Here is a 17070-nt window from a genome sequence, read left to right on the forward strand (position 1 = left end):
GGAAACAAGAGAGAATCTTTACACATATGTCCAGAAATGTAACATCATTACATGCTTTATTTGCACTGTGTTGCTTTTTAATATACAACATTTATGGATCTTCTCTGCAAGCATATTGGCACATTTCCTCCTACCAGAAGCTGCTGATGACTGCCCCGCATGGTGATGACAAATCAAATATCTGGCATGGCTTAGTGGCTTCTTCTCTGCTTCCTCTGAATATTTGATTTGATTTGAATGAAATAGTCTTTTCCAAGTGGGTTTGCTCAATTGAAACCAGTTTTTTGCCTACTTCTGCTCTGCTCCCCAGCCTCCAAAATCCTTGTGCTTGATGTCTTGATGTCTGTATTATATTATACACCTTGGAAAGGAGTCTTGAAAAACAGAAGTTACTTGGAAAAATTAAAATGCTGTCTTTGTAACAAGTTTTTCATTGTAGGGCTTGCCTGTGATAAAAATGACTCTTCAGATCATTATAATGGGGAAAGTTGTGTGAGTGCTATAAAAAGACTGAAAGCAAATAACTTGTTTATGGCTTTAGCTGTTGACTGGTGGGGCATGCAGCTGCTATGGTGCCCCAGTGTCTGTTGCTCAACTTTAATACCCACCATTTTTCTTCTCTGTTTTGATATCTAGGTATTTGTATCTGCTTTTCTCCAACGATGACCTTCTCCCATTAGACAACTGGGTTTTTAACACAGAAGCTCATCCCCTGCCTGTTTTACATTTAGCAAACACCACACTTTCAGGAAATCCTGCTTATCGATAAAATCAGCTCTAAGAAGAGGAAGAGAGACTTTTCAGCTGTTTTGTTTACATGGATCAACTGAGACTTTAAGCAGGAGAGGAGATGGACACTTGATAAATCTTGACCTCTGAGTCAAGTACAGGCGTGAGAAACAAAGCTCTTCGACATATAGATGAATAAAACTGAAACAAAGTTCTGTTTTATATATGACCAAAACACAGGTGTGGTATTTGCAGGACAGAGACTTCAAGTGCTTTGAACCCTAGCAAGAAATGGAATCTACTGTCTAAAATAATGCAGCAGCATGAGGAAGAAGAGCCTTTCCTGTTTAGGGACAGGAACTTGCAGCTGCTGCTGTTGGCTGTTTTAAGGCACAGCATACCAGTCATCTCTTCAGTTCGGGTGGGTTCCAAATACTTTGATTCTTTTTCTTTTTCTTTTTGTTTGATGATGGCATGAACAAAGCAACAACAAAAAGCAACATCACTGCACCAGCAGCATCAGGATTTGAATTTTTTTCTGTACCTGTCTGAATTTTCTAAGGAACATCAGTTTGCCCAGACTGGCAGCCATTCTTGGGGCCTTCAAACTATAAAAACTAAACTATAAGAACTATTACTTTCTCATTTTCCTTTTCAAAGCAGTGTTGAAGGTTCTGTGTTGTGTGCTCACACTCAAAAAAGCAATGAATAAGCATTTGGTTTGTAGTTTGCTGTCAACAACAAAGGCTTAGCTCATTTTGCAAGTTGTGGTTAGAGTGTGGAGCATAACACTGGGGTGGGATAAGAGACTAAGAGTTCTTTCTTCGTAAATCCCATCACGTGGGAAGTCCACATTTTCTTGTTTTTCTTATTTATTCTAGCCAAGTTTGCAAAGATAAAAACTTGAGAACAGTCTCATAACTTATATAGCAAGGTACAGGATACGACATTTAAAAGTGCTCCCCTTCAGCTAAGCAGCAGGAGTTTGTTGTTTTATGTTTTTCCATGCAATTTGGATTTTTCCTGAACATTAATTTCACTCTTTGGGTAATATTCACAGAACCTTATTTGAAGGTTTGAAATCCTATCTTACCATATTTCTGTGTATGACAGAAGCCAAGAACTGCCTTTGATTTAGTCTAGAAAACTCCTTTCCGTTTGGGTGACCTGCAACAGTGCAAAGCCAACGTGATTGTCTTTGAAAACAACATCTCTTACACATGAGTGGAAAAAGAAACTGCAGATTCTCTTCAATTAGTTGATAAGAATTGAGATGCTGTTTCCTTTTTTTTTTTTTTTCCCTTGAGTACTCAAAGGCTGGAGTATTTCAAATACTTTGAAATTGGGCTGGACAGTATCAGTTGAGCCGCAGTCTTCACAATTTTTGCTAAAGGAAATTTAGCCTTTTCAAGTATCTCTTCATTGATCAATATTTTTTTTTTTAGTGTTGTTCCAGAATCCTTACAGCTTGCATAATTATTTTTACTCCCCCTTACAGCTCTCACATCCGTTTGCCACGGTGACTGGCATTTGTGCTGGAAAAGAGCAGTGAGGTGCTTCTTTCCCTCCTAATTTATGCATGGGTTGAATCTTTCAAAAATTCTGATTGTCTTCAAACTCAAGTGAGTGAATGAATTGTCTTTAGTGAACTACAGCAGTGCAGCACCATGTCTAGAGGGACTGAATACCCTCTCCCCCTTAAGAATGTTTATATATGAAATTTCGTATATAAAAACCTTTTCCCAATATCACATTGTAATTTTTCTGACTATACACTGAAATAGGATTTCCCATAGTATTTTTCCTCACTTCTTTTTGACAGTAATTTATACATAGCATTTTTTCCTAGGTCAAGTGATTATTTCTATCAGACTCTGTCCTCCAGACTGTCACTTTGGTTTAAGAGGAGGAGGACACAGACCTTAGAAAACAATCTGATACCAACATTTTTGCCTTCATACCAATTACTTAGTTACTGTATTTGCAGCAGTATCTTAAAAATAATTTGAGAGCTGATAAAGTAATTGATGTAGTAAATAATACTGATTCAAGCAATTGTTAAATGAGAAGTATCTTAGTAAATGGTTTCTTCTTATTAGTTGCACATTAATTAATTTCTCTTAAATCTCTCTAAGTAACAAGTAGAAATAAGGAAGATAGATTCCTCTTGTTTTGTTTTGTTTTGTTTTGTTTTTAAGAGTGAGAGAAAAGGCACTTTCCATCCTAGGCTGTCGTCATACACCTCCTGATAAATGCAGATGTAGAATGGCTGCCAGTCTGTTCAGAGACAAAATTCTGTCGGAGTCCCAGAAACAGCAAATTTCTTACCATTATTGGGTGCTCTGCCACATCCCCCATGTGAACTCATGTGAACACACCCCTCATGTGAAGAGTTACTATTCAGATTAATTTCTCCTTGAATCCCAGTGTGTTAATTCACTGCCACAAGAATGCTTGAATTGAGGACCTAAGCCATTTCATGTTATGGGATGGAATTTTTCTCAGTACAGTACTGCTATTTCTTCTTTGTGTAGACAAGCAGCAAGTACCAAATAAAGGATATTTGTTTCTCGTTTTCCAGTTAGCCCAAAGTTCGTCAGTTTCTACTCCAGCGTTCTTTAAAAGGCAAACTTTCCTTTTCCTACAGAAGCTACAGATCTCCATCTATTCAAAATAGATATCTCCGTCTATTCAGAATAATGTGTTTTATGGACTTACTGCTGTGTCACTCTTAAATCTCTCCATCTTGAGATTATCTAGAGCAAGCGGAAAGTTTGGAGATAATGGATTTTCACTGAGGCATGTGTAGACACTAAGCACAGATATGGAAACTTCTGTCTAAGTGACATGCCCTTAGTCAGAGTCCTTCACAAAGAAGTAGGTTTTGATCTGCTTAATGGAATTACGTGTGGCCCACAGTTCAGACCCTGGGTTTTCCCTCAGTTTTCCCTTTGGGTGTATAAGGTATGGGTAGAGTATTACCACTTTCATTCTGTTGCTTCTGTCTTACATACTTACATGAAGGTAGAGTGTGAATTTAAGCACAAAATGGCTTTCTAGTCCTAGTTGTTTCTGAGTCTTGCACCATATTCTCTAACAAAACAGTCCTCATTTTCTTTTGGTAGATGTCCCATTTTAGCAATTTCTGCAATGCCTTCTCCTCTTACAGGATGAAGTAAAGGACAGAAAATCATGTACATTTTTGGCACACTGGATTTGGGCAAGAGGCTGGAAACCCCAGAATTGTCAATATCCTGTTTGCATGCAGTCAAAACAAGGATGCTGAGTTCTTTTCTGAATCCAAGACACAAACTTGCCTATTGGTCAGGATCTGCCAGCAGTACATTTTTTTCTAACACTTTACAGCCTGACAGAAGCCAAATTTATGCACTGGCCACTGTGGAGCTCTGTGTGTCCTGCAGTCCAGAAGTGAATGTCTTAGCCTTGTCTTCTAAGAATAAAACCTTTGATATACTGGGTGTTCATTTTGCTGCACAACGTGGTCCTTAAAGTGGAATGCTTAAAAAGAACGTGCAATATTCTGAGTAACCTGGAGTAAGGAGAAAAGCAGATAGTGTAATTCCCTGTGGCATTCACATCTTTGAAGCTTCTTTAGCCCCCTACTCCGAATTTGCAAATGACCATTTTTTACCTTTCAGTCACTGAGATATTCTCACCTGGAGCTCTACGATATTTGAATGTCCAGTATCTGGAGTTTTGAAAAGTGAAAGCAATTACATGCTCCCTATAATACCATCCTGTAAGATTAAAAGTATGTGTTTCATTGATTTATAACTAAACTGTATCTAACTGTCCTCATTGATACTCTCTTCTGTCCCTGAGGAAATGTATGGTATTATAAACCTTCATAATGTGACTCTTTCTTGTTTGAATGGAGAAATAGATAATAGCATTAACATTGAAAGGATCAACAATGTAATCTAGCACCCACAGAAAATGACGAGGCAGCTTGCATCTCAGGGCTGTAGTAACAGGCTTTTGGCAAATTGTGCCTGTTACATACATTACTAAGTAGTCCGTGTTTTTAAGGGGACAAATTACAAAGAGGCTTCTTGTTACCAGAGAAAAATGCAAGCAAGCTCTTGATCCACATTGTAGCTCAGAGATCTGTTTAGCCTAAGCCTTCCCTGTTTTGCTCCTTGAATTCTGAGAAACAGTTCTTCTGACTCAAGAGCTTGGGTTGCCATACAAAGAGGAAGCCAAAGCTCTGTTGCAAGTTCTGTGCATACAGCTGTAGCAGAGATGAACAACACTAGCTGCTAAGGCTGTCGGCCCTCTCTGACAAACTGCTTTGTAATTGCCTGGAAAAGTTGAGAATCACCGAAATCGAAAAAGAAAGCCTGGCTCATCACGGTGAATTGTTGCCTTTAATCCTAATTGCTTGGTGGAAGTTGGTTTTGCATTCTGCCTTTATTCTTGCTTTGTTTGACAGATTACTTTTCCTCCAAAATAACAAAAGGGCAAGAGTCTTTCTTTTGATGTGGAAACCTTCTGGCTGCCTCTGACCTGGAATCCTGCATATGTACTTTTTACAGATTAAAAATAATATTGTATATAAAAAAAAAAACGAAAAAAAGATTGAATAAAGAATGTCTTTAAGTGAAAAAGTTGGTCTTGTGTCCTTTGCCTGCACTAGCAACCTGCTGTAGCCCTGGACTGTGAAACTCATCCTGTTTCGCAAGCTGGTTGGTGTTGTAGCTTTTCAATCCCCTGCAGCTCTTCTGGGGACTTTGTCACCTCGAGCATGTATCAAAACCTACTACTGCAGAATTAAACCCTCCTATCCCTTCCTTTCAACATGTAACTGTAGTGCTCAGGTTTTTCTCAAAATGTAACTGAACCTACAACATTTTGAGGCTACTTCTGTGTGCCACTGTGAAAGCCACCAAGTCTCACAAAACTTTGAGCTTCCTACCATTCTGTTACATTTGGATCACTAAAATATTCAAGATCCTTAGTGATCAGGTCAGAAGACACAGGGAGATGAGCAGTGGCACTAAATAACCTGTATTTGGTTGAAAACCTTGCTTTTCATGATAACAAATAGCCAGTGAATCAGCAATTAACTTGTCAGTTTGTCCTTACATTTAAAGGAAGGTCTTAATTGTATGAATGTTGTTTGTAGGGAAATGGGTATGAAGGAAATCTGCTCCAAGTGACTGATTTCCCCCTGTACCTCCTAATTCACCGGAACTACCTGTAAATAACCAAATTTGCTTTCTGATTCACATTAGCTGCAGATAATCCCTGCTGTCTGACATCACCCCTACTGCTCATGTGCAGTACCTTGTTTTCACGGTGTGCCATGACTGCCATCCTGTGCATCTTGTTCAGTGCTCCATACCCAGTACACCACCTTGGCAAGGTGCTTCTGGCTCAAGATGCAGAGTCCTCCTTCACTACTGTGTCAAATTATTTCCATAATCAGTCTGTGGCACACAGTCTGAGCCACCAAGCCCTAACTCTGCCGCCTTCTTTAGTAGCAACAAGCTCTCTAGCTGTTCCGATACCACTTCTGAAAGTGCCAAAGGCTTTTTTACTGTACTTGTGGCTCTTCTAACAGGATCCTGTCCTTTGTGGTTGCACTGTGTTGCCTCTGCCACTTCAGTAGCAAAGTGCTTCATCCCTTTGCTTCTGCCTCTTCTGAAACACTGTCTTTGCACCTCCTTTATCAAAGCAAGCTTCTCTCTTTCATTTCTCCTTTGGCTCTCTGCCAGGATATCACCCTAGCCTCTTCCTTGCAGTCTGACTGTGTGTGTTCCCTCCCGGAGACCACATGCCTTGCCTTGCCTATGCATATTAATTAGCCATACTTTAAAATCCTGAAATTAATACGTAATGGGTTATTTTTAGCCTTCATCTTGGAGCTCTGGGAGTTCAGTTTGCTCAGTGCAAAGCCATAGACGTGCTGTGTGCCCTGGAAAAGGAAGGTATTCTTGTGCCAGTTCGCATGTGAGATGTTTGATGTTGAAGGTTTGCAGTGGTGTAGTGGTGTGCTTTGCTTTTTTTTTTAAATTGAAGAGCAAGTCTTTTTTGTCAGAAATATTTGAGGCTGAGCAAACTCCCATGTGAAAGGGTTTGAGGAGAGCATTTGTTCATACAACCAAACTCCTCACAGGTAAGAATTTGGGGAAGAAATCGGGGAGGAAGAAGAAAAGCACCACGTGTTGTTGTGTAACAACAGTTTCACTGTTTTCTTTCTTGTATGGCTTCCACTGTACAAGTAGCTGCAGGCAACAGGCATGTCTGTTAGGATGCAAACCAGAAAGAATGAATTGTTGCCTAAGATAATGGTATAAGGTGTTGAAATTGGGATCATTTAGATGTTCCATGTGAATTACATTACTTTTTGTACTGTACAGCACAAAAGTATATGTCTGCATGCCCATTTCTTCACCAATCCATGTTGAAGCTTCAGGAGGAAAACGTCCCAGAGAAGATGTGTGAGATAGATGCAGCTGGCTGCTACACCCTGCACACAACTGTGTTTCAGGAGTGAGGTGTAGGAAGACTGTGTGGGTTTGCTCATACAGATAAATAGACCCATTCCTACTTGGCATCTAGATTATGCCTGGCATTCATGTGTCCCTCTGAAAGAGATTCTGCTTTAACTGTCTGAGCCTACAAAATGTATTTTGAGGAAAAAAAATAATAAAATTCAATGAAGATGTAGAATTTGGGGATATCAAAGACAAAAGTTTTCAGATTAAGCAGATACAGAACTTTTTACAACATAAATTGCTTTCCAGGTAAAGAATGTATGGTACATTTCATATATATCTTCAGTAATGTATGCGATACTGCACCTTGATGAACCTGAGTATGACTTTGAACAGTAGAGCTACCCAGTGAAAAAGAAACTGGATAACAAAGATACAACAAAGTATAAAGTAGAGAAGGAAACTTCTAGATGTATTCATGAATTTATCTAAATGCTGGTCTTGGGATAAATCTTGTGTAATGACAAGAATTTGTTTACGGTAGAAGAAAATTAGGTGTAATTATCAATAAAGAAGAAGAAGAATCAGGTAATCTCGAGGCCTAGAGTAGCTGAGGACTGGAGAAATTCAAAAAGTCAAATGCAAACTTATTCTTTCATGATCTTCAAATAAAACTTTTTGCTGTAGTTTGGGATGTTGTTAATCTAATGTCATTAACAGTGAGAAAGTTCTGAATATACGTTCAGCTGTAATTATTCTGATCATCAGTGCAAGGTGAAACAAAGCAAGTGAAAATAAAAGAATGGTTGTGTTGGGTCACATCTGAGGTCTGCCTAGCATCTTGTCTCGACACTAAGAACAAATTCCTAGGGAAGAGCAGGAAACAGTATGGATTGATACCTCACCAATGTACCCTAAAATGATCAGCAACTCCCTGAGCCACAGGTGGCGTCCTTGTATTTAGTAGCTCCTGATGCTGGGGTGAGTTTTATTCATAGGAGTTAGCCCAGTCCATTATTGAATTTGTGGAAATTGTTTGAGTGAAGATCCTCACCTATGTAAAGCTGGTATGCATCAAAGGGGTATTTCTGACGAAATGTAGAAAGTATCACTACTGTACAAAGCCTGATGAACATCTGAGGTACAGTGTATTGTTCTGACTGTTCACATTTAAAAGTGCCTGTCTCTGTGGAACAGGACAAGATAGGAGTATTTAGGAGTTTGTATCAAGAGAGGTGAGAAGAGTTTAAGATGACAAAATGGGGATAACTGCTGTCCACAGCACATCACATTGCTGATCATCTTGTGGGGGGTGGGAGGAAGGGGCATGGAAAAGAACAAGCATACAAATTGATACATGGAGTATCTGAATGAATTAGAAAATTGGAAAAGATTTCTGATTACATCCTAGAATTGGAAAACTTGTTTATCTACTGAAGAAAAGGATGATGCAGTGTGTTTGCCTGCAATTTCAGGGACCTGAGACACGGAAATAGGAGGTCTCTACCTGTCCTACATACTGAGGTCCTTCGTGAGCTTTGTATCCGGGGCTCGATTTACAGAAGCCCTTTCCTTTGTATTGTCATCTGTTTCCAGTGCTGTACAAGTGTGAAATGCCAATGGATTAGAGAAGAAGCCTTGCTTTTCTACAAGGGTGGCAGTAATTCGTTCACATTTGCTGTGTTGTTTGGATAATTATGAATAGAAAATCACCAAAATACTTGCTACTACAGCTTTCTAATGTGGCTGTCTATTAAGTTTTCACTGCTGGATTTACCATCAGTAAAAGTTCGCAAAGTATTGAAACCCAGGACACCAACCTCTTTTATGTAAAGATTTGTTGTCAAACAAGGAACAAGGAATATGGTGCTAAATAGAAAAGAGTGGCACAGAACAGAATAATATACTTTTCCACTGCAGAGTCCATTGTGCAGTAATTGTTGCACAGCAAAACAGATTGAGATCATCTGTATCCAAATGCTCTCCAAGGTAATGTCTGTTGCATATGCTTATGTTATTTTTTGCCCTTATTTGTACATCTGGACTTCTATTATCAGTTCTTTCTGCCCTTAATTTGGTTGCATATCTTGTTATTGCTTGAGGTGCTTTATGTCTATGTATTATTTCTATACTAATTACCTTTTATGTCAAGGGGTTACCCTGACAGTTCTCTGACATCTTTGCAAGCAGACTCTTAGATCTGCACACAGTTATGCATAACAGAGTTACATATTTAGCATACTTTAGCTAAGCAAATCATTTCAAAGAAGCAATACATTATTGCTGTTAGTGTGCTTACATCTCAGAACCAGCATTACTTGGGCAGTGACTGATATCAAACTATAACCTGCTAAAACCTAATCCCAATCTTCTGTAAACTTAGACACTGCATTCCTACTGTGTCAGAGCAATGTCAGCTTTTCAGGTTTTTACTCATTTTTCGCATCCAAAATGATTATTTCCTCCAGGAAAAAAAAACAAAAACAAAAACAAAAAACTTTGAAGACTGCCAGTCATCAATTTGTAGGATCATCTACTTTCCTGGGATGCAGATTCAGTGGATTCAGTGACAAAGAAAAATGTACTGCCACATCCAGGACACACTGTTGCATTGATTTTTATTAACTTAAATAATACACAAATACTTCTTTCCCAGGTGTATGGTCTAAGAAAATATTTTTATACACTGTCTCTGATTTCCTGCAGTTCCTGCTCGTCCTATGTCTTAATAGAGCAAAGGTCTGTGGGGAAAAGGTCAGCCTCTTCACTGACCAGGCTGCATAGCCCTGCAAGTGTTCCCTCTAGACCGATTATACTCAGGGCAAGATGCTTGTTAGCAGCACCAGAAGGATGCTTAGAGCCTAAGTCCATGGTTTTTCCCTGCAGTAAAAATTTCTCTGCCAGCTTGATCTGTTTAGAAAGAATGTTGATGTGGCTGGGCTTATCTGCTGCTGGTACCACCTTGCTCAGCACTGCTCACTGCCGTACTCTGTATTCAAAACATATCTGGGATAGTCAGCCTATCTGAGTCAGGCTGCAAGAAATGTGAGATTACCTCTAAATAATATGTTTGAAGTGTGCTTTATTTCCATATCTTTGGTTGTTTGTGGGGTTTTTTTTGTGTGTGTGTGTTTTGTTTTGTTATTTTAATCTTTTGTCTAGTTCATTATTTGCATAGTTTAATATTTCAAAGCCCTTCTTTTCCCTTTAGTTCCAGAGTGATGAAAAAATATCCTTAAAAATGAAAGGACATAAAAATTTGACAGAGGTCCCAATCTGGCAAAGCTTCTAGAACTTGATACCAGCACCATAAAATAATCAGAAGTGGGAACTGCTGCTTTAATCTTGCCCTGAGCACTGCTGCAAATGCTCAAGTAAGGCTCAGGTATTTTTGGAAAGGAAACTTATAAAAATTAGTTAGAGATAGACAAGGATCTATTTTCCCAAGACACATCAGGTGATTACTCCTGTTGCCTGCTGTGGTTCAAACACTCAGTTTGCAACACCCTGTTTTACTGGAGTGGCTCATAGTAACCAAGGACAAAACAATATTGAATAATACAACATCCAAGTAAAATGTGCTACAATGTAATTGTGAGTCCCACAGTTGATTGTGCGTTCTTAGCCTACTACTAATATGTATGTTTTTATTTTTCCTCTCCCAAATGAATAATGAATAGGGCTCATACACTTAGCCTCGACTTGTGGGTTTAATCCCATGGACAGTGGGAGTCATCAACCTACTCGTGTGCCCTTCCCACCTCTTGCACACCTCAGTCTGTTCACCGTAGAGGCACAGTGAGAAACAATGCAGGACTTGATGCCTTGCAAACCCTGCTCAGCCTCAACTAAAACAATGCTCTGTTATCAGCGTTGGCTTGGCCACAGATCTGAAGCATTGCACCACACAAGCTGCTGTGAAGACAATGAACTCCCTCCCAGCTAATTCCAGTGCGCTCCATCACCTCCAGCACTTCCACCACTCACTGCAGGAGTACTGGAGGAAGAAGGGAGGAATCTGTGGGTTTTGGTTTGCTTTGGATTCTGTACTCCATATCTGTTTCTACAGAGAGGGTTTGGCAGATTCTTGCAGACTGTCTCAGTTGTGCTTTAGTTGCTCTGTCATCACAGCTAAATATAGCATTACTCCCATTTGAGCAGTCTTTAGAGAACGAATGAGAGACATCCGAATGTTAAACAAGCACACTGTCTCACAGACACAGGAAGTCTTGGCATGGCTGTCTGGGAAGGAGAGTGATCAGAAGAGTGATCAGAAGCACAGCACGCAGCAGAAGCTCTAGAGATGGTAGTGCCGTGATCTCTGTCTGTGGAGCAGAGGCCTGGCCAGGTCTGTATTTACACTGGCCTTGCACAGGCTTTTTCTTGAAGCAGCTGCATCGAGCCATTCAGCAAAAGCTACTCTGTGAAATTTGGATCTGTAAGAGGAGTTGCAAAGCACCCAAAAACATCAGCGGGACAGGAGATGAGATGTAGCCATTAGGCTGAGGGAGGTTGTCGTCCCATTCTACTCCACTTGTGTCAGACCTCACCTACAGCACTGTTTTAAGCCCTGGGACCTCAGCATGAAAAAAAATGTGAAACTGTTTGAAGGGAGTCCAGAGAAGGCCGAGAAAGTGGCTAGATGGCTAGAGCACCTCTGCTGCAAAGAAAGTCTGATAGAGATGGGGTTATTTAGCTTAGAGAAGAGAAGGCTCTGGCTTTCTCATTGTGCCCTTCCAGGACCTACTGGAAAGATGGAGAGGGACTCATTATCAGAGTGCAGTGAGAGGACAGGGATAGTTTTTTTTCTTTAAGCAAAAAGAAGGTAGGTTTCGATTAGATATTATGAAGCAATGTTTTCTCTCAGTCAGTGGAGAACTCTGTGGAGAACTGGTTTAACTCCACAGAGGCACTGCCATGGGTTGTCCAGAGAAGATATCAGTGCCCATTCCCTGGAGGTGTTCAAGGTCTAGTTGGATGGGGCCCTGGGCAGCCTGATCTTGTGGGTGGCAGACCTGCCCGTGGCAGTGGCCTTAGAACTGGGTAGGCTTTCTCATCCCTACCAACTGAAGCCATTCAGTCATTCTATGAATACTTGCATTTGTATTGGGCTTGATCTACTGAACACGCCTTCAGCTTTGTTCACTTGAGTCAAGTGTTACTAGCAGCCAGCAGCCTGCACCAGCAACCTGGCTCTGTGTTATTTGTGAGAAAAGTGCAGACTTGATCAATTCAGAAACTTTGCGGTCAGAATATTAAATTGGACTCCGCAGAGTAAAGGGAAATGCTCGCTAAGGGTACCATCTAGTGGTAGTAACTAGAGGCAAGGACTTACAGAGGCAGCAGGTTTAGAAACTGTAAAGCAAATGCCAATCCTATCGAGAAGCTGCTCATAACCTCTTTCCTTTTCAAACAGATGATGCCACTGAGTAGGACTGGCATCAGGTCTCATCCAGCCCGTCATGTCCTGGCTGTGTGGGGTGAGGCCACACGAAGGAAATCCTTGATTTTCCACTTTGGCCAAAACTACCCCAGGCAGCGCTACAGGTCTGGGGCAGAGTGGGTGTAGAGGAAACAGACCTGGGGGTATTGGTCCGTGCTGGGCTGAACGTGAGCCAGCAGTGTGCCCAGGTGGCCGTGAAAGCCAATGGCGTCCTGGCTTGTATCAGAAATAGCATTGCCAGCAGGAGCAGGGAAGTGACCATCCCTCTGTTCTGAGCCCTGCTGAGGCTGCAGCTGGAGTACTGTGCTCGCTTTTGGGCCCCTCACTGCAAGAAAGGCATGGAGGCCCCGGAGCGTGTCCAGAGAAGGGCAGCGAAGCTGGTGAGGGGTCTGGAGCACAAAACTTACGAGGAGCAGCTCAGGAAGCTGGCAATATCTGCATGCCAGAGTTTGTTTCAAGAGCCTTACAGAGAAGGTGCATCAGTTACAAGATGGACGGAAGCCTGTTCTGAGATTGGCTTTCTTGAACACGGAAGTGAATATATGCTGTTTCCGACGTCCCTAGCATGTAGAAATAAAGTGTGCACAAAGGCCAGCTACATGTAAAAACCCTGTGTGCTTTTGGTCTGGATTAATGGGCATCTAATACCTGAGGCTGTGAGTGGATGCCTAGAGAGATTTTCAGAGGCTGAAAGGGAAGATGTCATGAAGCGAGGGGCCACAGCCAAAAAGATTTTCACCAGAGAGGTCAGAACATGGAGAAAGGAGAAAAGCACAAATGGAGCGGACAGGACAGGAGAAGACCTCGATCAGAGGGAGCCAGCAAGGGTGAGAACAGGGAGTAGATGGAAACAGAATGCAAATCATTGTTTGGCAATTGGAGGTGAATGGAGTATGAACAAAGCTGCCTTTCTCTTTTACCTCAGCTTTAGCAAGACTCTTGATGCTGCCTTCGCCAATATTCTTGGATCATTTTGGATGTTGCAGTTTGTATGGATGGAGAACGGGATGTAGGCCCATCTTCCTGGAAATCCAACATTGTTCACAAGCCATGAGAATGCCGGTAAGCTAGTTCCACTTTCCTTGCAAATTTCTAATGCCTGAAACCTTGAAAACTTTTCAGGAATTTATCTTGGTCTTCACAAAGACCCTTAAATGCAGTCCTTTTGTCATGTATCTCAGCTTCAGATTCATTCTGAAATGAGATCTGAGAAATCTGAAAATGAGTTCTGAAATGTGATCTGAGACAGGCAGCACAGCCTTACCAAGGGCATATTGTGCCTGACTAATATGGTGGCTGTCTACAACAGATTGGCAGCAGGTGGGCAAAAGAAGAGCAACTGATGCCACCTATCAGGACTTGTGCAAGACCTCTGGGACGTGGGACTCACATCACATCCTCATCTCTAAATTGGAGAGAGAGGGGTTTGAAGGCTTTGCTGTTTGGTGGTCAAAGATTCAGCTGGAAGGTTGCAGCCAGAGGGTTGTTGCCAATGGCTCTATGCCCAGGTGGAGGCCAGTCATGAGTGGTGTCCCCAGGGTTCTGTCTCGGAACTGGTGCTCTTCAGCATCTTTATCAGTGACACAGGCAGTGGGATAAGTGCACCCTCAGCAACTTTGATGATGACACCAAGCTGAGCGGTGCAGTTGATGCAATAGAAGGAAGGGATGCCATGCCGAGAGACCCGGACGGGCTTGAGAGGTGGGCCTGTCCTTCATGGGCAAATAATTCTTACCCAGAACTATTCCGCAGCTCAGAACCCTGTTAGGCAGCGAACAGACTTGTATTTACCAGTCTTCCAAAGAAATTGTATGCAACGCGAATAAAATTAAGTGGCCTTGGACCGATCACTTCTTAGACTTTGACAGCTGAAGCTAGCACAGAAGCAAAGCAGGAACACACTGGGTGTTTCTCCCACCTTTGTGCATTGTGCAATTGTTAGCAAGCAGATGAGGGAGGGATGAGTGTTGTTGATAAAGAATGTTTTTGCTGATGCAGGATCGATATGGCCTCATTTTGGCCTCAGGTCTGGAGCCTGGGCTTCGGAACAAGTGGAATGCAAAACATGGCGCAGTGAGGTACAGTGGTAATGATTGTATAAAAGCGTAGTTATTTCTCTAGAGTAAACTCCAGAAGGACTCTTTGTGGGTACATGACACAAAACAACGAAAATGAAGCAGCTGCGATGGGAACAGAGAGGAAAGGGGAGCAGTGGTGCAAGGGTGCTGGGATGACAGCAGCTCTTGCTTCCTAACAGCAGTTGGGGTCCTGGTGCTGCTTCCTGCTGTGGGGCACCTCCCTGCTCCAGCGAGGGTAGGGGCTGCCTGGGGACACAGCATCCTGGGGGCAAGTGCATCTTGCCTGCCGTCCCCCGCTGGCCATGACGATGCAGTGATGCAGCCGGGTGCTGCTGGAGGTTGTGAGCAAGGAATGGCAGAAGCTGCACAACAGTGTGATGTTCTCTGTCCCGCTAAACGCAGTGTCAGTGGGACACAGCATGTGGTGAAACCCCCCAGTGCCCCCAACCCAGTTCTCGGTCCCCCGGGGCCCCGCTCAGCTTTTGAGCCCCTGTTTGTCCCCCAGCTCTTGGCTGAGGCTGAGGTTTCCCTGGGTGGTGCTGCTTGGATGGAGGCTGCACATTGGCAGTGCATGAAATCTCTTGCAGGTGGGGGGAGGCCAGAAGCTCCATACCCCTCCAGCCTGCTTTCCAGGATACAAAGAAGAGCGGAACATCTCAGGTGAGCCAGATTTTTTATTTTCCAGGTGCTCCTGCAGATATGCTAGCTGCTTTGTGCACGGCTTGTCTTCTTACACGTTCTTCAAAAGGATAAGAAGTAGGGAGGATGATGACAAAGCAGACCATAATGCAGAGCTACCTGTGGAGGAAAAAAAAAAGGATGCGGGGAGAAGGGAGCCCTCCACCTGAGGAGGGGACCCCGTGCGTGGAGGAGAGATGGGGCTTAGCGCTCGAGGTTTCAAGGGTTCCCCTTGCATACGGGTGGAGCTGGGGTGCCCTCCGCCTGGTGTCAACGGTTGACAGGCTGGTTCGGCCCAGTTCCGTGTCCAATGTCATGGTTTCATGATTTTTGGCTATCAGTATTCCACACCATAACATCATGTAATGCGCTGGGGGTTCTGACTTCTGATGCTCAAGTTCTGAATGTTTGTCTGACGGAGAAGAACTCTTTTGCACTAGAAGGACTTGTGAAAAAATGCTTCTTTGCACCTTTTAGTGAAGTCCTAAGTGAAAGAGCAACACGATACGCTTAATGGACTCAAACAAGTGATGCCGTTACAGAGGACATTTTGGAGTGACACTGTGCACAGGTATTCTGGCTCTGGCCATTGAGCACTAATACGGTTTCATGGATGTAGATTTCCTATCAGTGTATCACCACAGAAAACTTGCTTTGACGTGGCACTATGAAGGCCAGTTACGCTTAGTTATGCTAAGCTTAGGCTTTAAGAAAACCAGGAATACTGGAAGACTTGCTGGAGAAGACAAGCATTTGCAACACTGTGATCAGAGCAATCACCACAGTGGTTATGGGGCCGTTCACTGACAGCTGAGGCAGAACTGAACCCCATCTCTCTCACAGCGTATACCTTTGTCCTTGACTGGTTCGGTATATTTGGGGAGAACCCAAGAAAGGCATGGTACCTTCTGTACGTCACATCTCACTGTGGTTGTTCTGCACTTCAGGTGTACTTCCACAGTCTGCACAAGGACCCCTCCTATCCCTGTCCACCTCCACTCTTTCTCCCCTTCTCCCTCTCCTTCTCTATCTCCGTCTCCTTCTCTCTCCCTTCCTCCACCACTCTCTCTGTCTCTGCCTCGCTCTCCTTCTCCCTCTCCCTATTCTGTCTCACCCTTCCTCCCTCACTCTCCTTGTCCCTCCCTCTCATTCCCTCTATCTCCGTCCCTCTCTCCCCCACACCTCCTTTCTATCCCTCTCTCCCTGCTTTTTCCTCTCTCTGTCTCTCTTCCTGTCCTCCTCCCCTTCTCCCCCTCCCTCCCTATCTCCCTCTCCCTTCTTCTCTTTCTCTGGAAGTCATGCTTAGCCTCCTGTACAGGAACCATCCGCATAGGGAAGGCAAAGCAGCAGGAAGGCCCTGGAGGCTCAGCTGCTGGCAAAATGGCAGAAGGCAGTCAGGGGTCCTAAGCAAGTCTTCTACAGGATCTTCCCCACTGTGACACTACCAGGTGTCACTGTTTAACAAACCAGTCCACTGGCAGGGTGCCTTCTGCCCCTGTGTGACAGGCAGTTGTGGTCCCTTGGCCTTGCTCTCCCTATGTTGTTGCCTAACACCTGCAAGGCATGCTCCAGCACAATATGGTAGTGCAAGGACTTTTATTCAACTGTTATAGACCACAGTGGATAATTTGGCGAATGAGACAGCCCTTGCCATGCCCATATAGGACAGGAGTTTCTGCTT

General features: G+C 43.0%; 1 protein-coding gene across 1 annotated transcript in view; it reads left to right on the forward strand.

Moving 5' to 3' along the window:
- The window catches only part of MAN1A2 (mannosidase alpha class 1A member 2), a gene marked incomplete at both ends in the record, with an annotated part of 123752 nt that extends 122983 nt beyond the window's left edge, over positions 1-769 (forward strand). Inside the window, one exon of the mRNA XM_079544012.1 lies at positions 637-769. Coding sequence (XP_079400138.1) covers positions 637-769 — 133 coding nt within the window. The remainder of the gene's footprint in view (positions 1-636) is intronic.
- Between the last annotated feature and the right edge of the window lie 16301 nt (positions 770-17070).

This window comes from Tetrao urogallus, assembly GCF_951394365.1.
Source record: "Tetrao urogallus genome assembly, chromosome: 1".
NCBI lineage: Eukaryota > Metazoa > Chordata > Aves > Galliformes > Phasianidae > Tetrao > Tetrao urogallus.